The sequence below is a fragment of the Astatotilapia calliptera genome, chromosome 7 (genome assembly GCF_900246225.1).
Source record: "Astatotilapia calliptera chromosome 7, fAstCal1.2, whole genome shotgun sequence".
In the NCBI taxonomy this organism is placed as follows: domain Eukaryota; kingdom Metazoa; phylum Chordata; class Actinopteri; order Cichliformes; family Cichlidae; genus Astatotilapia; species Astatotilapia calliptera.
Window position 1 is genome coordinate 19,141,359 of NC_039308.1, and position 23,653 is coordinate 19,165,011.

Genomic DNA, 23,653 nt, shown 5'->3' on the forward strand with positions numbered 1-23,653 from the left:
GTTCAAGGTTCTTTATTTGTCACATGCATAGTTATACAAGTATAACACACAGTGAAATGTAGCCTGACACGCTCCTCGACATGTGCAAAAAAATTGGGGGGGGGGGGGGGGGGGGGGTGTAGAGGAAAAACGTATATATATATATACACATATAGTATACACATTGGGTGAATGTGCAGTAGTAGCATTAATTAATGACATTAACACCATAACCAGATTAACGCGGCAAATCTCCGTTAGCGAGTCACCCCGTGCGTGGGGCTGCATGATGCTAATGTGTCAATGAGCTAACCGCGTTGATGCCGTGCAGCCCCACGCACAGGGCGATCCGCGCTAACTCGCTAACGTATATTTGCCGCGTTAATCTGGTTATGGTGTTAATGTCATTTTAACAAGATTAACGCTGACAGCACTACAAATAAGTATACAGAGGTTTGTATTGCTACACAGAGAGCAAATATACAGATGTACTATGGACAAATGTACAGATGTACTGATATACAGCTGAACTGTACAGCATACAGATGTTCTATATTGCTATACAGACAGGCAGATATACAGATGTACTATGAACAAATATACAGATGTGCTACATATTCAGATGTACCGATGTGTGGTTAACAGCTCTAGTGCCATTGTTAGGTGTGGCTGTGTGCAGACAGGAATAGGACCCAAGGTGCAGACTCCGGAGACAGTCGTGAACTCAAAAAGGCTTTAATTAGGTACTCAAAATATAACATAACTGAAAAAACTCAAAACAAACTTAAACTGGAGGAATGACAGAACACACAGCTAGGAAAACGGTAGATCGCGACACGGACACAGAGAAACACAGGGCTTAAATACACAGAAGGAGCAATCAGGGAATGGGTAACAGGAGGGGCAAATCAGGCCTAACGAGACAAGGGGAAGCAAAACCAGACACATTAACATCAGACATGGACTTTCAAAGTAAAATAGGAAACATAACACAGACTCACAGGCAGGCACCACAGAGGGAACAGAGACGTGGGACCAGGGCAGACACAAACACTGACTGAACACGGGGATATAGGAACTAAGGATACACGGAGACGTGAACTAGACAAGGGGATACAGGTGATAGGGGAGACAGAGCAACTAAAGAAGACAGAGACATAAACCATAAGACAGAACTCAAAGAAACCAAAGACTAGAAAGTATAAATAATATAATAAACTCAAAAACCCTGGGTCATTGCAGTCTGGCACAGAAACGGTCTGGTTTTCTTTCAAGATCTCTTCACTGAGGATGGCTTTGTCTCATTTAAATATTTGTGTGAAGACCATAACTTACCAAAGTCTCACTACTTCAGATACCTTCAGGCTCGGAGTTTTGCCTCTAAATTTCTCCCAGGGTACCCGTCTCTGCCCTCTAAGGACCTACTGTATCTAGTTCTTAATGTGAGTCAGCCCACTAAAAGAGCAATATCGAAGATTTATGCATTGATTCTTGAAAGCTGCCCTCATACATGGGACAAACCTAAGGCGGCGTGGGAAGGGGAGGTTGGAGAACTCATGTCAGAAGACATCTGGAAGAAAGCCATACGGCGTATACATACGTCTTCTCTCTGTATTAGACATGGCCTGATTCAATTTAAGGTCGTCCACAGGCTCCACTATTCTAATGACAGACTGTCTAAACTGTACCCTGATGTTGCACCGAATTGTCCTAGATGTGATTACTCTCCTGTTTCTTTGGGGCACATGTTTTGGTCGTGTCCCTCCCTGTATGGTTTCTGGACATCAATTTTTCAATCACTGTCAGCTATATCGGGTGAAACACTGCGGCCTGACTCTTTGATAGCTATCTTCGGTGTACCTCGGGAAGAGCTGAGACTCTCTCCCCTCCACGAAAACGCAATAGCCTTTGCCTCGTTGCATGCCCGCCGTCTGATACTGCTGAGCTGGAAGGCGTCAAACCCTCCTTCCTACGTCCATTGGATTAGAGAGGTGATGTTGGGATTAGCTCTGGAAAAAATTAGGTATACCGTGCGCGGCTTGGAGAGTAAATATGACAAAACCTGGTCACGGTTCATAACTCATGTCAAGAGTCTGTCTTTTGCCTGATTTATTGTTCTTTACTTGTTGGTAATTTATGCTCTTGCTCTCTTCTCGGACTGCTGTCCATAGTCTCCTCAATGCCCGTACTTTGACTGTTGGGATTTCTTTATTCCCTTTTTCTTCTTTGTTTCTTCTCTCATGTGCCGGGGTCCGGCTGTTGGTGCTATAATGACTGTCACAGATTGGTTTGAGTGTTTCTCCCCTTTTTTTTTTTTTTTTTTTTTTTTTTTTTTTTTTGTGTTGTGTGTATTGTGCTTCCTGGTTGTGGGGATGCCACCTGGATGGGGGTGGGGGGTAGGGTTTGCAACTTTTGTAAGAAATTCTGGACTGTTTTGTTGGAAAACTATAAATAAAGTTGTAAAAAAAAAAAAAAAAAAAAAAAAAAAAAAACCCTGGGTCAACGACCCAGGCATCCTAACAGCCATGAATATATCTACAGTAGTGGAAGAGTAGTGCTCTGAACAGACTATAATAGTGAACAGTGTAAGTGTAAGTACGTACTATAACAGAGACTATGCTATGTCAGTGTCCTAAACTATAGCAGTCCCCAATGTGAGCATACAGTGAATGTTGAGAATGAATGACAATTATGATCATGGTCACTGGGAGGGATAAGGGGGAGGAGGAGTGGTTAAGTGAGTGTGGGGGAAAGGTTCAGCGGAGGGCTGAGTTCACAAGGGTGACAGCTGTGGGGAAGAAGCTGTTCCAGTTTTAACCTGCTGTAGCACCTTCTACAGGGCCCTTCTGGAGGGGACAAGCTGGAAGAGTTGATTGGCAGGATGAGAGGAGTCCCTGAGAATGATGTGTGCTCGGCGTACACATGTCTTCTTGTGGACATGCTCAATGGCAGGAAGTGGAGTCCCTGAGATGCGTTGGGCAGTTTTCACCACCCGCTGCAGTGCCTCGCGGTCAGCAACAGAGCAATACCCATACCAGGCTGTGACACAGTTGGTCAAGATGCTCTCTATTGCACAGCGGTAGAAGTTACCCAGTATGTCAGTAGACAGGTGGTTCTTCTTCAGTGTCCTTAAGAAAAAGAGGCACTGATGGGCCTTCTTGACTGGGCTGGAGATGTTAGTTGACCAGGACAGATTTTCAGAGATGTGGGTCCCCAAGAACTTGAAGGTGGAAGTCCGTTCAACAGCCGTGCCATTTATGTAGATGGGGACATGGGTGTCTCTCTTCTGCCTCCACAATGAGCTCCTTGATTTTGCTGGTATTCAGGAGCAGGTTATTGTCAGTGCACCATACAGCTAGGTGCTTTACCTCTTCCCTGTAGTCAGACTCATTGTTGTCATTGATGAGACCAATCACTGTGGTGTTATCCAGAAAATTGATGATGGAGTTTGATCTATACCTAGGCTGCAGTCACAGGTGAAAATGGAGTAGAGAAACGGGCTCAGCACACAGCCCTGTGGAGTGCCGGTGTTGAGTGTGATGGTGGTAAAGCAGTTATGGCCTGACCTAATATGCTGGGGTCTATTGGTCAAAAAATCCATGATCCAGTTACAGATAAAGTTGCAAGAGTCCAAGATCCATATTTTTAGTGATCAGTTTAGAGGGAATAACTGTATTATTGTAACTGTAATATTCTTGTTGTCCAGGTGTGAGTACACAGTAAAGCTCTGTGGATATAGCATTGTCTGTACTCCTATTGCTTCGATAGGCAAATTGGTGAGGATGTAGTGCGTGCGTGTGTGTGTGGGGGGGTGAGGGGGGGGGATGCTTTGAGGTGTACCAGGGCCAGTCGCTCAAAGCATTTCATAACTATGGGTGTGAGTGCTACAGGGTGATAGTTGTTCAGGCACGTTGGTGATGAGTGTTTCGGCACTGGCACAATGGAGGTGGTCTTGAAGCATGCTCGTACTACTGCCTGGACAAGCGACAGGTTAAACATGTCTGTAAAGACCCCTGCAAGCTGTTCAGCAAATGCCCGAAGCACACGTACAGGAATGCCATCAGGGCCAGCAGCCTTGCAAGCGTTGATACTGCTCAGTGCGTTATTGACATCTATGATGGTAAGAGTGAGGGTATAGGAGTCATCAGAGGGTAGGGTTTTGGCAGACTTTCATTGTTGTCCTTGTTAAAATGAGTGTAAAACTCATTTAGCTCACTGAGGGAGGACACATTCATGGCTGTCTGTGTGGCATTGCTGGCCTTATAGTCAGAGATGGCCTGAGTGCCCAGCCACGTGTCATGGGTCAGACTTGAAAAGGGTTCCTCCACCTTCAGCTTGTAGCTGTGCTTGGCCATCTTGATGCCCCTCTTCAGATCTGCCCTGGACGTACTGTAGGCCTGAACACCACCTGATCTGAAGGCATAAGGGGGCCTTTAGTAGAAGCCATACTTTCTTGTTCATCCATGTTTTCTGATTGGGTACATTGTAATCTGCTTTTCTGTGGTAACATTGTCAATTGTGGTGTTGATGTATTCCAGTACTGAGTATGTGTAAGAGTCGATGTGAATGTGAGAGCCACAGGTGGCCTGAGACGCAAACATGCTCCAGCCCAGTCCGTGTTTTTAAACCAGTCCTGGAGTACAGCATCTACTCCCGCTGGCCACACTTCGATTGTCTTCACTAATGGTTTCATACGGTTGATGAGACTCTTCTACAAGTTATGGAATCATGGTCTTAATTTTTAACAAGATTCCATCTGTAAGGTTTTATCCTTGTGTCGTGCACTGTTGAACCAACACCTCTACAAATGGTCTTTAGCCACAGGAGCCAAGGTTTTGGCACTGCCTTCATAGCTTTGAGCCATCCACACAAAATGCAGATTGCATACTCATTGTGATTACAGTAACATCTGTTAGATTTCATGCAATTTGCAATAAACGATCTCCCACAGGCATTGTAAATTATTTGCGTGACTCGTTTAAACATCCTCCTCTTGAAAGGGAAACTCTTACAAAATACACATGTTACACAGCCAGCTACAAAAATACTCCTGCTCGCAACTTTCAGTAACAAAACTGACACTGTGACTCTTTAGTAAATACAGCAGCGGACATCAGTAAATCTGGTCTTAAATGTTCATTCTTCCCTAAAATTCTTCCTCAAAATTCCAACAGCGGAGTTGTGGTGAATTGAGGAGTGTGTCCATCTTCTGCAAATTGTAGTTTCAACACGGTGGACGCATAGATTAATATTGTTAAGGACACTGATCAAGATTGTTTGGATTCTCAGCCCACCACCTTCCCCCTTCCCTAAGTCTAAGTTATCAATTCTCCTGCTCACTTTTCCTCAAACTCAATGATATTTTCAACCTCAGGTAGGAAAGGTGAGTAAGAGAATAGTAAGAAGAAAAAGGAAACGGAGGAGGAGGGGTGAAAATGTGAGAGATACAATAACATCTGTGATGTGTAATAACTATATTTACACTTAATGCAATGACATTTTGTCATAACTACTGCTAAACAGGCAACATTTGACAAATTTTACAGCACAGACATCATATAAATAAATTTTAGCGATTACGCTGTTCTGTGTAACATGCTTTCCTCTGTAACACATCTAAATTACTGCATTGGCTGCATCTTGACAGTTTGCCAGTTTGTGGTTTAACTGAATTTCTTCTGACTTTAACTTCAAACGTGGTTTCACAGCAGTGTTGCACAGATGGATTTCTCTGTCAGCACAGACTTAAAAAGTGCTAACTTCAAAGATACAGACAGATTACAGATATCTATTCATTATTTTTGATATCTCTTTCTAAACAGAGCGGCGTAATAAGAAAAGGAACAGGTCACAAATGTGGCAGCTGTAAATATATGAATAAAATGCATGCTTCACAGAGCTGTTAGGAGGAGCTATTATGAACTTTCTGGTTAATGTAATAGCCATCCATTTAGCAATAAGTCAGGTGATGAACAAAGACTGTTGGACATCAATACCACACTCTCTAAGTACTGAAGACCTAATGGACCTGAGAGAGGAAAGCACTGCTCAGCCTTGTGATAAATGGACTCCTGCACACGCTCACATTAACTGTCTGGACGACCAGTGCAACTGCATTCAACAAAGTAAAAAAAAAAAAAAAAGCTTTTGCTCACTACCTAATGCAGCTGAAGAATGGCAGCCTGACTAACAACTTATCAGGGCCAAAATAAAGTCTCAACGTGAGGTAAGGACAAAAAATTAATAGCTGAGGCTTCACAGCACTAAAAAAGCAGCCTTAAATGTCTACTCTGAGAAAAATGTCTCAGAGTTATACTTAGACCTAACTAAGCAAAACCGTGAGACATTTCCGTTCTCTTCAAGTTGTGAAAGCTTGTATATTACTACACTCATGGCACATAATATGTTTTTAGAAGAAACACCATTACCCTTTAGGTTCTAATAACTCAAGATAATAGAAAACAAATGATGTCCTTGATAGAGTCTGGGTTTTTTCAGGATATTTGAAACTGAACTGAAGCTGGCTTTGTTCAGATGTTAATTTGCAGTCGGTAAATACGTGATTATCAGTAATGGGAATAACGCCATTACTAACGGCGTTAGTAACGGTGTTACTTTTTTCAGTAACGAGTAATCTAACTAATTACTATTTCTATCGTTACAACGCCGTTACCTTTACTAACAAGAAAACGCGGTCCGTTACTATTTTTTAACAAACAGACAGTTGAAGCTGTCTTCAGCTTACCGCATCTTATATCAGTTGCATGGAAGTAGCTGTAAGTAATCTGGACGCTACAGCTTTAAGCCGCTGCGCGCGCTCCCACAGGCAACAATCACTTTCTCCCCGACGATCACTTTTTCCCACAACACCTGAAGCTAAGGGAGCAAAACAATCGCATGAGTGCTGCTGTTTGACTGAGGAAGAATAAAGTAGTCGTGGTAAGCTAATCACATGACCACTTCAAGGTGACAAAGCAATAATGTGATATATACCAGTTTTTAAATTGTGCTGAGAGGCCACGTAAAACCAGAGTCATGATAAACAATATATACATGGTGTTTATTCCTGAATGCTTTCGTCACGTTTACTGTCTAAGGACAGCGCTAGCAAGCACTCTCCAATCAAAAATGATATGGCACCAAGACATTTGATTGTTTAGGAAGAGGGGGAAGTTTTAGGAGTGACGGCGAGAGACAGAGACAGAGAGAGAAAGAAAGACAGCAGAAAAAGAAAGAGAGCAAAATTTGAGATGTGAGAGATTTGTGATGTTTAGCGTATTTGGGGTGTGTAGTTAGTGTGTAGTGTTGTGGATAGTTTTGTGTTGTGTGTCAGAACAATGAGGCGACTGCTGTCTCCAGGTAAAAAACAGGAGGAGTGATACACCTGCTGTCAGACCTGCAGGTATCAGGCTGTGATGTTCTCCTTTATAGTGGACAGAAATTATTTTTTTGGAGTGGCACAAATAGTTTGTGTGGCATCTTATTTAATGGAGAACACCTGATGGTTATGTAAATAGTTATTTAAAAAAAGAGGGTAAAAGGTAAATGGGTGCAAATAACTTTGTTGTTTGCAAAACTTGTGCATAGGATTTTAAAATTGACAATTTATATTTGCATTTAAAGTTATAAAATATGATTCAATATACATGTTTATTGAATCATATATAACTTTTTCTACTATGTTTTTTGTCTGATTTTAGATCAATTGTGTTAATACATTATGTCAAAATGAAAAATGAAATTTCCCCTTGTGGGACTAATAAAGGTATATCAATATCAATATCAATATCAAAACATAACTGTAAATTCAGACACGTGAGGTTGTGCTGAAAAAGAATGATACCAAACAAGGCAAAGTAAACAGTTTTTAAAGGTGAAATATAGAGGTCAATTCAAAAGTAGTTAAAAATGGCCAATTATACCCTGGACCCCAGAGGATTAAACATTTTTTTAAAGTAACGCAATAGTTACTTTTCAAGTAATTAATTACTTTTAGAATCTTGTACTCAGTTACTTTTTTGAAGAAGTAACTAGTAACTATAATTAATTACTTTTTCAAAGTAACTTGTCCAACACTGGTGATTATTCATTTGTGAATACAAGTTCATCAAACCAAGTTTTCTGAGCATTTCATTAGTCATTCACTTTGCTCTGCAGTCGAACCTTAGCTATTGGCCCAGCACCCAGGTAAACATTCAAATCTGTATCCTAACTATCAAAAGGGGTGTTACAGATAATTGGCGAGCCAGCCACAAGCAAGGGGCAGACTTGCAGACGTTCTGCTTTCATTTTTTATCATTTTGGGTGAAATTCTTATCTTTTATCGTCATACCAGTAATTTATTAAATTGGTGACATGGAAGTAGTGACATGTGAGCTAGTAAAAATCCCCAACTCTTTTATGATTGGAGGGTTAACCTGGACTGAGGTGGACAATGAATCCAGAGCTATTTAGACAGTCATGGTCCTGTGTATAGATGAATCAAACTCAGAGTTCCATAACAATGCAATTGTTGAGTTCACTTTTGGTACTGCATTGCAAACACTTGCTCCCTTGTTGCCATTTGACCACAAAAGCCCCACACGGCCTGATGTGACTTTCCACGTATGTGCACTTGCTAGGTCATATACACCTGCGGTTAGCCACAGTGTTACTGAGGTTAGATATCTGAGTTGCAAACCATTGCTAAGTTAACAGGGAAGTCATTTCAGCTTCTTTTGCCAAGCAGTTTTGTAGAGGCTGCTGGGATAACTCTTTATTAGCAGAGCTCCAGAACAAAAGGTTCAAAACTCTCCTTCCTTCCTTTGCTGAATTACTACTCCTGCTACGTACTGAGGTAGACAAGCATACTAACAAGGCAGTACATAAGAAAAAGCACCTTGGTGCCTCCAGACAACAGCCAACCCCACCCAAACAGCATGTTTGGTCCCAACTCCAAACTGCCTGTGCTTCTCTGAGTCTAAGGCTGCAGCAGAAACCAATGTTCTGAAGAAACAAATCACAGAGTTACCGGCTCAAATTGCTCATTTAATCCCCCAAAAGAAAAGCAGAAGTAAAAGGGCAAACCCAAGTGCAACGGTAACTGTGCAGACAAATCCTGCTCATCAGCAGCCATTGCCAGTGCCTGTTCCAGAGCATCAGCCACCTCCCAGGCCACGCCCATGGTACTGCTTTCGGTGTGGAGAGGATGGCCACGTAGCCTCGAGATGCAGTAATGAGGCAAACCCCGGGCTGGTAGCAACGAAAAGGAAGCAATTTCAAAGAAAACAGCACGACTTAAATGGTGTGGGTGCACAGAATGGCTCTGTGGACACACACCATTTAAACTGACAGAAACTCCTGTCAACTCCTGTCAACTCCTGTTGCGGGACAGACAGGAGTTGAGTCTAACACTAGTCCCTTTACCTCCAAGCAAAAAGGCAAAAGACAGCCAGAAGGTCAGCCAAGTGGGCTGCCACAGAGTTTGGTTGGAAGCAAATGCACTGCTGAAGTGTGTGTTGCTGAGAAAAGAGTCAACTGGCTTTTCGACTCTGAATCTCAAGTTACAACGATCCTGTTGTCCTTCTATGAGAGCAACCTAAAGGACCAAGAAATTAAATCATTGGATGATTTGTTGGAGGTTGAAGGAGCTAATGGACAGGAAGTTCCATATTTTGGCTATGTGGAAATAGATATCACTTTTCCCAAAGAGTTTGTAGGAGAGGAGATTGAGATTCCTACATTGGCCCTTGCCCAAGAGCAAATCCTTATTGGCACCAGCACTCTGGATGTGTTGTACTCAAATGTTGCTGCTCACATTAATGAATTTGGCCTACCTATCCAGAATGGCTACTATGCAGTCCTCAAAGTCTTGGAGCTTAGGCACAGACAACAACCAAATGGCAAACTGGGCGAAGTAAAACTCTCTGGGGAGAAGCCGGAGACGATTCCTGCTGGACAAACTGTTGCATTAGAAGGGGTAGCCCTTGTTGGAAGCTTCTTTAATGAAAAGTGGGCCTTGGTAGCACATCCAACAACCGCTTCCATGCCTGGTGGCCTGTTGATAGCGAATTGTTTAGTCACATTGCCTGCGTGTGAGCACATTGGCTGTGATAGTCAATAATGAAACCGACCGATGTTGCAGACCCAAGCATCAGAGAAATAATCACTCAGTTGCAAAGCGGTGAGGCACCTCCACCTCAAGTGAGAAAAGAGCTCCCTGAGTATGGACTCTTGTTGAGAGAATGGAACCGGCTGGAGCTCAAAAATAAAGTCTTCTTTCGTAAGAGGCAGGGCGTGATGGCAGTGATCATCAACTTGTCCTACCAAGAGAATTGCAAGACATGGTACTTGAACGTGTGCACGACAACATAGGCCATCTTGGTATTGAACGCACCCTTGATCTAATGACAGCTAGATTTTATTGGCCTAAAATGTCCTCAGTGGTTGAAGAAAAGATTAATACTTGTGATCGTTGTGTGAAAAGAAAAACTCCACCAGTGAGAGCAGCTGCAATGGTTTCAATAGAGACCACCAGGCCATTGGAATTAGTCTGCATGGACTTTCTGAGCATACAACCAGATCAAAGTAATACCAAGGACATACTAGTAATAACGGACCATTTTACTAAGCATGCCCTCGCAATACCGACACTGAAACAAATGGCGAGTACCATGGCTGAGTGTCTTTGGGAACATTTCATATCACATTATGGGTTCCCTGAGAAACTCCATAGTGGTCAGGGCCCCGATTTTGAGTCCCATACCATCAAAGAGTTGTGTGAAATGGCAGGGATCCGGAAGTCGCAGACAACCCCATACCAGCCAAGGGGTAACCCTGTGGAGCGCTTTAACTGAACACTGCCACAGATGTTGGGCACTCTAAATAACAAGGACATGTCTCATTGGAGAGACTATGGTAAGCCTCTTGTGCATCCATACAACTGCACAAAGCATGAAGTCACAGGATTTGCACCTTATGAACTTGTGTTCGGGAGACAACCAAGACCCCCTGTGGATTTAGCTTTCGGGCTTCCTGTTGATGCTCTGCCACTGTCTCATACACAATATGTGCAAGGCCTGACAAACCGCCTGAAAGAGAGTTATGAGCTTTTGAGCAGAAATGCTAAGAAATCTGCCGAGCGCAACAAAAGGTTCGACCAGAGGGTTACTGGGTCTAGCTTTGAACCAGGAGCTCGAGTGCTAATTTGAAATGTGAGACTGAGAGGAAAGCACAAGCTAGCAGACAAATGGGAGGCAGATGTCTACGTGGTTGTGTCATGTGCTAGTGACCTTCCCGTATATATAGTGCCTCCTAAGGCTAGAGATGGTCCTCTGTGCACTTTATACAGGGACCTCCTGTTGCCCTGTGGGTTTCTGTCCGTGAGTGCTCCTGAAACCCCAGCACCACCAGCAGTGCGAAGGCCAAAAACCCATCAAAACCCAGGTTATGTAACAGAGCATTTTGATGATGCCATATCAGACAATAATGAAGTGTATCCTTTAAGTGTGGTACTTTTGTATCCAGCTGCCTCCACCATAATGCCTGAGGTTGATCCCATGTCACCCGACATTGCATTAGAGCAGCGCATTACTGACAGCGTGATCCCTCTTACCAAAGGTGTCGTTCCCGAAGCAGTTTCAGATGAAACTGAGGTGGAAATGCCGATAGAGGCAGGGGAGGAGCCCCCAGCAGCAAGCTCACCTCAGGTCAGCCTTTTTGACCTTGAAGAGCCAGGAAGAACGGGAGGTGATGAAAGTGAATCTTCTCGGAAGGATAGTGAGATTCCAGTACCCCTCATTTCACCTGTTGGGGAATCTCAGCTTCTTGACATTGAAGGCATAAAAAGTGTCCCTGAACCTGGTGACACAGCTAATTTAACCCACATAAAAGCAGTCGCAGAAGTCAAATCTGTATCCCAACTATCAAAATTTCCTCAGATTTTTTAAGGATGCACTTTACACCACGCAGGCAAAGACACACCAAGTTTTGTGCTAATAGCTCTTTGCAAATCACCTTGTCGGTTCAAAAATACTATTTTATGACTGTCAAACTGTGTTAACTTTGGCGTTTTTCATAGACTCAACTAAAGACATTTCAACAAATTATGTGTTTTCATGACAGTCTAAAGATACAATGCAAAATAGTTTCTTTGCTCAGCTTTGCCTGTTATGTGTAGACACACTGACTCATCCCTTGAGTTAGCTGATTTTTATCTTAGGTCAGTGTTAAGTGGCTTAACAAACAAATGATAAAAACAAAAAACAAGCAAAAAACAAACAAATAACAAACTTTATAGACCTTTAGAAAGCCTGGAGAATTATGGCTTAAGACCATTTAACCCTTTAAAGCTGGTCGGAGCGGGCATGCTCCGTTTTGCGTAACTATTTTTAAATCCCTGTAGAACCGGAACCACGTAAGCTAGCGCAATAATTTTTTTTGCATATGAAACCGGAGGAGTTGTACTTACATCTTAAGCCATCAGCTTGTCCTAAGTCACAGTTTTCTTCCACATATGGCTTTGCAAAAACTGTATAAAAAGCATTTGCAGCAAGAAAAACATAATATTCCAGAAACACGCTTTGCCGATCCAATCAGCTGTTCATAACACTTCCTACGTTGGAATAGACGTCAGTGCGAACTATCACATATCCGCCATTACCTGCTCGAAACTGGAAGTGACGTAATTTCGCGGAAAATGTAGTTTTTTACCTTCGGGGCCTTATAAGCCTATACTAGTGTTTTTAATTCATGTTTGACTTCATGCTTTTCTGAATAGTTTCTGGGATGCTTAGAACTAAAATTACACTGCTGGAAATAGTTTTTGGAAATTAGTTTTGTTTTTGTCTTTTTGCAAATTACCATTATAATATTTATTTTTGTTTTTCCTGCAGGACATAAAAATTGGTGTATCTCAAAAACTATGAAGACACTCAAAATGCATTTCCTGTTGTTGGAAACTATTTTGTGCAACTTTTTTGTATTTACAGTTTTGAGGGATAAACCTCTGAAATTTCTCTAACTAGAAATTTATGTAAAAAACAAAACAAAAAAATTTTCAATTTTTTTGTAGTTTATTGCACTTTTTTGCAATTTATGTAGTTATTATGGACTTAATGCATACATATTATTAAAATTTGGGTTATAACGGTTGTATTGATGTATAACAACTTGAAATGCTCCCAAAAATGGCACTACAGCACATAAAAATATAAAGATAAGCTCTGGCGGACTTGGTTCTATGGTAGGTCTTAAAGGGTTAAAAAAGATCTGGCTCTAGTCTGGCTTCTCGTAAGCAAAATATAAACAAATGAGTAGCATCTCAAGACTTTTTCACAGTAATGAATAGATTAACTTATAACTTACAATAAAAACTGCTGTCAGCACCACAGATGATAGAGCTGATAAAAGAGTGTTAGGGTCAGGTCAGGGTTATGGTTTTTCCTCATTCTAAAAAACGAAAGTAGCACTAGAGAGCTTATAGTGGACATGTGCATTTGCGGACATGTGCATTTGCGGACATGTGCATCGACTAAGCACAATCAATTCTGGAAACAAAAAAACTAAGACATGCTAAAATCAATGCTTCGACACGAGACTTGTAAGAGACACGTATGACGTGGCCACATACTTTTACTTGGGTGTGTGGCGTGCTGAAAAGTGTAAGACCCAAGACAACATTTTTTCTTAAAGGGACAGTATTTTAAAAAAAGGAGATAAAAATATTTGGAATGCAATAAATAGCTTTGCAATAAAGGTTACTTGAAATGAAAACAATAAGATCTGATGAGTCCAGATTTACCTTGATCTAGAGGCATGTGTGCACTAAGTTAAGAAAGCAGGCGGATGATATACCAAAGATTACTGATGCCTGTGGTGGCAGTGGTATAATCTGAGTTGCTTCAGTTGGTTGGGTCTAGGTTAACCAATCTTAAGTGCCAAAGGATGAGGTCAGCTGAACTTCTGATTGTAATGAATGACCAAGCTCTTATATCATCAGTAAAAGAGCTTTGAGAAAAATTAACAACCGTGAATGCAACCATGAACGGAAAAGATTCTGGGTATGAATCTGCCAGCTGACTGAGGTCTTTTTGTGTGAAATTTGTATTGTTTTGCCTTAAATCCCGCCAGGTATTGTGGCTTTCTTACGCTGTCCAAAGTGAATGAATAAATTATTGTTCATCTCTCTGTGTCGGCCCTGTCATGGACAAGTGACCCTATCCAGAGTGTGTACAGGGCCTGTGTATATAGCTGGGTTCCAGCCGCCTTGGGCCTCTGAATTGGGTAAGAAGAAAATGGATGGGGGGACTACTAGACTGATCTGATAATGACATGCTATGGCTTTAGATCATTTACTGGCTATTATGTACTGAACTGTAGTTCAGGTATTTTGTTCCTTTATGCATGTTCCTTTATTCACATTTGGAGCAGCTAAAAGCAGAAGATACATGAAAGTGGAAACAATGTGTGTGTCTGAATGAAACAAAACTTCCAGTAACCTTTGCCATGAACCATGTTAATTACCACAGGGTGCTTCCACAGCACTGTGCCTCTGAAAATTGTGAAAATTGTGACTTCTAGGGTTTTGAGGCTTTTATTTTTGCACATTCAGAGTCACTGTATTTTATGCTTGTAAAGTAATGTCAGTCAGTCTGGCACTGGGTAGTATATTGAGGACTCACTGTACTATCACTGAAGTCAGTTCCATTGGCAGAATCTCAAAAATCATAACCATCAGATTACTCTCACAGCTGGAAACAAATGAAATAGAAAATTAAAAGTGCTGCACTTAACAGTTAAAGAAGGTAAGAGCACTAAATATCCCTGCAGCCAAAGGAAATGACAGAACTAAAGACCTATTTCTGTCTGTGTGGCCTTCCTATGTTGGCAGACTAGACTAAACTGTGCCACAGCTGAAATTATGCCCCAGAAACCTCTCCGAGGCCTTGTTCTGTTAAGAGACCGCCATGCCTAGAAATACTGCCGCCACAAACCCACAGGGCAGGAGGGGACTGTCCGCCTCAGATTTGCAGCTCAGACTCACGGGGTGTGTTTTTTTGTCTCAAAATGGTGAGGGTGAAATTAAAGGCAGCGTCTTCATGTAATTGCACATGGATGTGCCCACTGCCCATGAATCTGACCCCAGCTCTTGCACTCTAATGAAAGGTTGAAAGCTTGAACAAGGCAAAACCCTGGCAGAGTGATGGCTACAGGGATTTCAGCCAAATAGATTTTGTAATGTGCCCATGGTACTATAGCAAAGGGCCCTTATCTTTATTCTATCCGGCCATTTTCATGTAACCACTAGTTCTCCTGTTTGAATGAGAGGCTATTATGTTAGCAGTCAGAACAAAGCATTATAATCAATTATGAATGTCTCTGGGATATGTTATCCAAATAGGTATTTGTAAGTGTACTTTCTTTTTGTATAGCATTACTATAGCATGAATAATGGATATCTTTATAGGTTTGGGTCTCGAGTCAAGTTATATTATTAGTTAAATGTTCTATATATCTATAGAGAGCAAGTTGACCTTGTGCAAAGCTATTTAAGAAAAATAGACACATCAAAAATTTGATGCATGCTTTATTATACTGCAGGCCAAAAATATCTAGATATATGTAAAGCAGTACAGGCTGCAACATTAAACTGATGTTATATGGCAAGGTCTCTCTATAAGCGAATAATGTAATAGATATTAATGCACTAAAATAGAGGTTGCTAAGTCAATAACCTTTAGAGTACTTCAACATTGTGCAGCTTTTACCTAAAGAAATTATGTTAATATTGACCGCCATGTCACATAACACTATATACCGGTACTTTAAAAAGTCCGGGGCCGACTGTAGCTTAGCAGTGGAAAGTTTCCCCGAGGAATGGTCTTACCATCTGTGAGGCCAGCTACTCTGAGGGAAGCAAGGTTATACTGTACAGTACTTTCAAATGATGGGTTGCAGCTTGTAGGTTATACTTAAATAATATGGCATTATAATAGCAGGAAATTGCACATAACACACATGGTGCATTGATGATTTAGGGTAGTTGTAAAACATCAGATCATAAAGAGTGGAAGCTACACACACCACTTGTTAAATTAGTGTCCTGCACACAGAACGATTCAGCCCGGTTTGAACCAAAGACGTCTGCAAAGGAACAATTTAGTGAGGGTGGTCTTGAAAAAGTGAAAAGCCCCCCACTTCCACCCATGCTCCTCTTCTGTAGGCTATGAATACACATAAACATAGACTCACTCTGACCACATATTATGGGTTAGTACTTGCTGATGGTTTCATATTTGGAACTACGTTTATGTAAATGCAGATGTGAGCCCCACATCACTGCAGTTTGCTGAAAAACCCAAGGTTTTTCCGACCATGCTCCCAGTCTGTTAATCCAGCTGCCTTTTACATACACCCACTCCGTGATTGGTCCCAGATTTACTGTGGGTCCGGAGTAACTATTTGGCTTTTTCCCTGAAATTTTCCCCATTGCTGCTGGCACAGTGTGTGACCTGCAGGAAATGACTGAGAATTGTGACTGTAACAATGCTAATGGACCGGTGCCAGACCGCAGCTGTTTATTTAACCACACAAAGCATTCTTCTGGGTTAATAGCCACAGACACTCCAAGATATTGACTATTTAATGATTTGGTCTGAGACACAGTACAGTATGTGCTTGGTTTGGGGGGGAAATTGCAAAAAGCTAGATGTGTGGCACCGTATCAAGCAAAGCAATAAGGTTCCTAGCAGTGGAAGCAGTGACTCAGTTATTCTGGGCTCGAGCTGCGGACTTTTGTTTGAAAATGGGGCTTTGTGTTTTAGTCCTACTTGGTTCACTGTGTTTCGTTACAGTCAGGGAAGTCTTAAGAATCTCCTCAAAGCGCTTTGTCACATCTGTTTTAAGGAGTTATTATCTGTCAGTCTGCCTCTCAGACTCTTTACTGCCAGCCCTGCCCATCCTTCCTGGATGTGAGGTCACAAGAGAATGACCAGAACAAAGGATGGGCAGCAGTCATACACTCTTACAGCACCGCTCTCTCCTTTGGGTCCATGTCAAATAAAAAGTAGTGATTTGCATTCTGTTCACAGGTTTTATCAGTGATTTAATTTCAGTTGTTGTGGCTAGCATTTAGATTTTTCTTTCGATACTTATCATTTATTATTTGTAGTTTAAAAAAAATATTACCAGACTGCTGACTTCCCACTGGGATTCATCATTACCTGAACCAGGTCAGAACCTCCACTCAACCTAAATTTAACCACTCAATTTAAACATTGGACTCACGTGAAATAAGGCATTACAGTCCTATCAGAGTTTTAAGTAGCCCAAAGATATATATTTAACATTTCTGCTCACATTAAGAGTCACTGTTGTTACCTAGTGAGCTAGCAACGCTACCAAAGCTCTTTAAACAAACAAACAAACAAACCCAAAGCACTTTGGTGCGCAGGCAAACGATAAAAACAAGTAGGTTTGCACCTTTGGTTCCACAGTTAATAAAACCCTAAGTAAGTGTTTTGTTGTGAGTGCTATAACGAACATAGCAGAGGACAACGTGTGAGAATGAATCTTTGCATCTCGTGTCCACAAACATACCTCCTGTCGGTGATGCGCTTCTGACCCCCTAGAGCAGCCTCCCTGCGCTCGCAGTCCGGGTTGAAGGAGGGGAGGGAGGGGTGTGACTACCAGCCGACCGTCGACAGCTCCGGAGTTTCCAGAGCGCAGTGAAAAAAAAAAGAAAAAAGATGAGGAGCTGCTCTCTTCTGCCGAACAACGAAGAAAGACTTAAAGTTCAACAGAAAAGAAAGGAACTCAGATAATCGACTGCGATGAAATGTGCGTCCAAAAGTGCGGGATTGACTTTAAAAACAAAGCGAACTGCGAGCATCCAGAGGTAAGTTGTTTTAAAGCTGCTGGTTCTTTCTTGGAGATTTAGACAGCTTGAAGCTGCAAAAAAAAACAAAAAAAAACCACTCAGTAATTAAACTGGCGCTATTTGCTGAAATCCGTCGATAATTTACACGTGACGACTGTGCCAGAAATATGCTAATTTTATGCATAATTAGGTGTTTTCAAATGAGCGGCTTCGATTTCCAAGACTTCTCTGTTTCAAAGGAGAGGGGGGAAAGCGACATCAGAGTTTATTTCAAGGTGTTTTTTACAATAGCGAGTGTGTTTCTGGTGAATAACCTTTTGTTTCTATAATTAGTGGAATTTAATCAAACAAACCGCACAAGGACAATGATGGCAGCATGATGATCTGTAAATTGGCTGCTCTCTAAAATAACGCTCAATCTACTCCTGCAGTTGAACACAGTGGACACCGCGCTCCCTGCTCGAGTCTGACCTCCAGTGTCGGCTGCTGGTATTCTTTGGACAATGATCAACTCTCAGATCCAGCTCCACTACAACTACACAGGAAAGCTGGCCAACCGACCAAGCAGTGGCGCGAGCCCCGGCACTGTGGACACCAAAACCGTAGTTTTCCTCATCGTTTGCAGCTTCATCGTCTTGGAGAACCTCACAGTGCTTGTAGCCATATGGAGGAACCACAGGTTCCACAACCGCATGTACTTCTTCATCGCTAACCTGGCAATGTGCGACCTGCTGGCTGGAGTCGCTTACCTGGTCAACCTGCTCCTGTCTGGAGAGAAGACCCTGCAGCTCTCACCTGCTCTCTGGTTTGTGAGAGAGGGGAGCATGTTTGTAGCACTTGGAGCCTCCATTTTCAGTCTCCTGGCTATTGCTATAGAGAGACACCTTACTATGATCAAAATGAGGCCTTATGATGCGAACAAGAACTACAGGGTATTTCTGCTCATAGGGACCTGCTGGCTGATTGCTATATCTCTTGGAGCTTTGCCTATTCTGGGCTGGAACTGCCTGAATAACCTCCCTGATTGCTCTACAATCCTCCCTCTTTACACCAAGAAATATGTTGCTTTCTGCATCACGGTTTTCATACTTTTGCTCTCAGCCATAGCCATCCTGTATGCCCGCATCTACATCTTGGTCAAGTCCAGTAGCCGAAAGGTGAGCAAGCACAGCAGTTCAGAGCACGCCATGTCCCTACTGCGCACTGTCATCATTGTAGTTGGAGTTTTCATCGCTTGCTGGACTCCCCTCTTTGTCCTGCTCCTGGTGGATGTAGCGTCCGAGCAGAGGTCCCCCATTCTTTACGAAGCCCACTGGTTCATTGGGCTGGCGGTGCTCAACTCCGCGATGAACCCAGTCATCTACACTCTGGCCAGCCGCGAGATGAGGCGAGCTTTCCTGGGTCTAGTTTGCGGCTTTTGCTACAGGGCGAAGGCGTCTGTGAACGGAAGCGGAAACAGACAGTCCCTAGAGCCCAGCCGCAGCAGGAGCAAGTCGTGGAGCAGCCAGAACCAGCAGGGCTCCAGGCAGTCAGAGCCGGAGAGAGGACAGGAGTCAGACAGGGGCCACGGAAAGGTTTCAGTGGTGGCTGGAGCAAGCAGAGGTACTGCTGAGGCTGCGAGTGACAGAGAAGATTAAAAGGAGACAGGAGTAATTTACAATAATACTCTGAGCTTAAGGGTTTGTGCAGTGGTCACAACGGAGAGCATTGTTCCCAAAAAAAGTGTTTCTTTAAATGAAGGGTAGACTTCTGACATTAGCTGCAGGGCAGTGGTTTCTTTTTGCTATATGTTCATCATCTGTAATGTATGGCTCTTTCAAGTCCAGCCTCCAGTGCTCAAGAGTTTGGAGTCACATTGTCCTTTTTTTGTTGTTGGGTTTTTTTGCTGGATAACAGTCACTTCCACAGATGACTGGTGCTCTTACCCTCAACAGAAAGGACTTTTACCTCTGTAGTTGCAGCTGTGAGCTCCTATGATAAATTAGAAGTGAAAACTTACCCGCAGTTACGAAATAAGTGCAATTATATCACTGCAAAAACCAATGTAATGAAGAATGATTGTAGACTATTATTATTGCAATGGCACACAGCTGAAGGTATTTATTAATCGACGTAGTTTGTATTTAATCAGTAATCCTACGGTATGCTGGGCAGTTACTGTAATCTGCATTGTATAATAACCAAGGCAAGAGTTACTCATTGTGAAGAAACAAACAGGTGCGTTTTTTGTATTATATTAGTAGCATTGTGCTCAAAATGAAAGCGTTCGTGATACAAGGGCTCCATCTGCTGGTCTTACTCAGTACTGCTGCATGTTCTCTATGCAGCTACAGCAGTTCTTTGTGTGCATTTGTTTTGAGCTTTAAAAGCATGACGCTAGAAAGCTGAAGACTGTAAAGAGGCACGTGAATGCAGCATGTGAAATACAAATTGCAGATATTCATGTTAGATAAAAAAAAATCTGCTTTCACTCAGTAAATTAAAATGGAAAACTATTAAATTTACTGTGTAACAATTCATTAGAATCACCTTGTGGCCAAGAGAGTGCAGCTCTGCTTTGTTTATGAAAGGAACTTATAAAGGCTTGGTTCACCAATAAAAGTATTTACTGTGTAATCTAGCCATGCTTTTGATTTTGTTAGTCAAGATTTAGAAGCATGGGTGTCGCTGTAGCTCACCTGGCTGTACAGGTGACTCAGTGCTGAAGGCTGCTGCAAAGGTTCGGCTCTGAGTCTGACCCAGACCATTTTCTGCATGTCCTTACCACAACTCTTTTCCCTGCTTTCCTGTCCACTCCCTGTACTGCACCATCTAATAAAGGCTGAAAATGCAAAAAAAAGAAAAGGAAAAAAAAGATGTAAAATGTTACCGGTATGTTTTAACGATTTCTGGAGGCAATCGAACACACAATGCATATACACTAAGTTGTGTTTTCTGTGGCTCACAACATCTATTTCCTAAAACCAATTTCCAGTCACTGTGGACAATCCACAGACCGCACCTGGAACTTATTTACTCTTGCTTGCCATGGGAACTAATATAAATAGTGCGGACTGTGGATGACCCAGAGTAACACATCTCAAAGTCAAGTATATGTGAATGTGGGTAAATTAAAACCACCTGCGCATTTTAGATAAGAAATCTGTGACTCATGAGCAGAAATATTAATACCCGAAACTATTACAGCAGAGAAACAACAGCGATTCTACACATTCACGGTTTTATTGCCAACAGTCATACAGAATAATGATTAACTAATACAACCAAAAGATTAAATCTGTAAACATCATTTGGACTTGTTGTCTCTATGTTTTTATTTCCTTTTCCCCCCCAGTTTTTTTAAATACCTGTCCCAAAATAGTGAGTTTCTGTGTGATTTCCTCTGACAAAGATTTATATTTAGAATCTCGAAATGATACATTTATAATATATAATAGAGAGGGAAGGAGGGAGGGTGGGAGACAGATAGTGAGAGGGAACAGTAGTCTCAAGCAGCAACACGCAGCAGGGCAAAAACACAACCTCTAGTGAACAGGCATGCCCCATTGAAGATCAGCTATTGCACTTTGAAGGAAGAGAGAAAGGAGAAATTAAAAACAAACATTGTACAAATAAAAGGCACATTTTCATCAACAGAAATCTGGAAAGACGCCATGTTCTTAGTTTTTGTCCCAGTGAGGAGTTTGGTCATTTCTTTAAGTCTCAAAGCTGATCCTCGGCGAGATTCGAGTACGGTTGCTTTTGATATACGCTTTGTTTGTTTGGTATTTTGTGTTCCTACAAATTCAGATTTTAGAAAAAAAGCTTCTTTTTTTTACATTAGCAGAGTGCTTTTAAATAATTTAGCACATTATTCTTTCTTCAGAGTTATTTGATTTGATGAAATTATGTCGCAAAGAAGTGGAGAATGCAAAAGTAAATGACAAAATTCTCTTTGTGTCCTTCTCCATTGGGACACAATGAATCAAACACATTAACCCAAAACAGATGTGGTGGATGTTTTGTTGTTGTTGTTTTTTTTTACATTTTCATAAGGACCCCAGTGCTGTGGGTTGTGAGATGCATGTACTGTACACTCCCTCTTGCAGCAAAACACAGGCACATTATATTACATTGCATCTGTCTTGTCAAACTCATTGAACACATGCTGATTTGGGTTCAACTGAAGTGATCCAGTGCATATCAGATACAATGCCCCATTCATTTGGTATCCATCGGTGTCCTGACATTAGTAAGGATAAAAGCATTAAATAAAAGAAAAAAAAGTCAGTTTCCAGTGCTGCTGTGTACCACTTCTATGGGCTTTTTAAAAACAACATAAATACTAAACTGTCCAGAGGAATGAGAGCATACAGTGGATTGCAAACTGAAAATTAATGGTTAAAAACTGGCTTAAAAGCTGTATTTTCCTTTCAAACGCAGTGTTATCCAAAGCAGATGCAACTGACAGGGGTAACTATCCAACTCTAGGGTGACATCTTGTGGCAAAACTGTTTTTATCATAAGATGTCGACACTGAGAAATCAAAAGCTAACAGTAACTGAAAACGATCGAAAACATTTGGCGTAAACGCAAGACACTCGTCTGACACGCGTGAACTAAGTGACCTAACTTTGTTTTGTGCTATTGGTTTCAGATCCTTCAAATAATAATAGTAATAATAATATTTAAGATTTTAAAGGTTCACAAAAAGCTGAAAATGTGAATCAAAGATGTGAGAATATCCATTGCAAGCCCCAAAACTAATCACCGACTACACACCTAAAATAATTCAGCGAAAAACCAATTCGGAAATAGTTTGAAAAGCATATATTTTTTGTCTTTTTTATTTTTTTACAGTGTCAGCATACATAAGCACCTCTTTCAAATAAAGGGGTATCAAGGTCTACGAACATGGCCACGAGAACGGTTGATTTTAAGTCATGCGACTGCAGTGACACGAGAAACTACTTCATAAAAAACGTTATCGTTAAAGCCATTGACAGCACTGTGAAAGGGTGGCTGTTTGCACCCCCTCCCCCCACCCAACAATTTGTGACAACTGCAAAGCAAAAGAAAAGAAAAAAAAAACACATTCAGGCCTAAACCCCGATAAAAGCTAGGTTTTTCTTATAGTTACTAATAAGCTGTCACGCTGTTGGTGAGATTAAAGGACGTTTTTCTGAACGTAATTTCGTTATAAAGAGCGTTTCTGTTTCCTCAACCTCTTAGCCGACGGTTCCTGTAGAAATGTGGTTGTGCTTGACAGACAAAACGAAAGTTTCAGATTTTTATTCTAAAATACTCTTGTTAATACCTCTTTGAGGTTTGATTTGCGCTTTGTCTAAACTACAAGAACAATAGTCTTTTTCTTAATCTTTTAAAACACCAAATCGAGATATTGTGTCCAAATGCACCTAAGTCTTGTCAAAAATATAGCATTTCAGTCATCACAACAAAATAATAACAGTTCTCTATTGTTTTTTTTTTTTCATCTTTAACAACTCCTGCATCTTCCAGCGTCTCCGGTTAAGTAACTGCAGATCAGTTTGTCTCAATAACTCTTTGAGCGAACTGAGCCTTGAAGCATCGACTCATGTTTCATCTTCAAGCTCTGTAGTGAGAGGCCACTTTAGCGCTTCCTATTATCGGTCAGGCATCGCAAGCATCACTGTTTCCTTCCCACAGGCTGTAGGAGACACAGTTCACTCCCGGCTGAAACAATCGGCAGGTTGTTGTCACGGTGATGGCCAATAAGGTGGCTAATGCTGTCAAATATGTGATCTTTTGTCCGTACCTTAAAAAGAAAAAGGAAGACAGATATTCAGAGTCTGCTTT

At 41.7% G+C, this 23,653-nt stretch overlaps 2 protein-coding genes across 4 annotated transcripts in view; one reads left to right on the forward strand and one right to left on the reverse strand.

Moving 5' to 3' along the window:
* The first annotated feature begins 6,151 nt into the window (after positions 1-6,151).
* s1pr3b (sphingosine-1-phosphate receptor 3b) lies at positions 6,152-21,125 on the forward strand. Of its 2 annotated transcripts, none has more exons than XM_026173614.1 (2): positions 6,152-6,205; positions 18,268-21,125. In XM_026173614.1, exon 2 carries the CDS (start codon positions 18,340-18,342, stop codon positions 19,471-19,473), a length of 1,134 nt encoding a protein of 377 aa, XP_026029399.1. In that variant the 5' UTR covers positions 6,152-6,205; positions 18,268-18,339; the 3' UTR covers positions 19,474-21,125. The 2 variants fall into 2 exon arrangements, with proteins under 2 accessions (XP_026029399.1, XP_026029398.1); XM_026173613.1 differs by lacking the exon at positions 6,152-6,205 and adding an exon at positions 17,302-17,854.
* shc3 (SHC (Src homology 2 domain containing) transforming protein 3) overlaps positions 21,043-23,653 on the reverse strand; it is a 28,761-nt gene continuing 26,150 nt past the window's right edge. For both annotated transcript variants that reach the window (XM_026173612.1, XM_026173611.1), the window contains exon 13: positions 21,043-23,612. In XM_026173612.1, coding sequence (XP_026029397.1) covers positions 23,484-23,612 — 129 coding nt within the window. In that variant the 3' untranslated portion in view covers positions 21,043-23,483. The remainder of the gene's footprint in view (positions 23,613-23,653) is intronic.

Excerpts from the sequence above, each read along its gene's own strand:
- s1pr3b (XM_026173614.1), top strand. The coding sequence starts at position 18,340 with ATGATCAACTCTCAGATCCAGCTCCACTACAACTACACAGGAAAGCTG.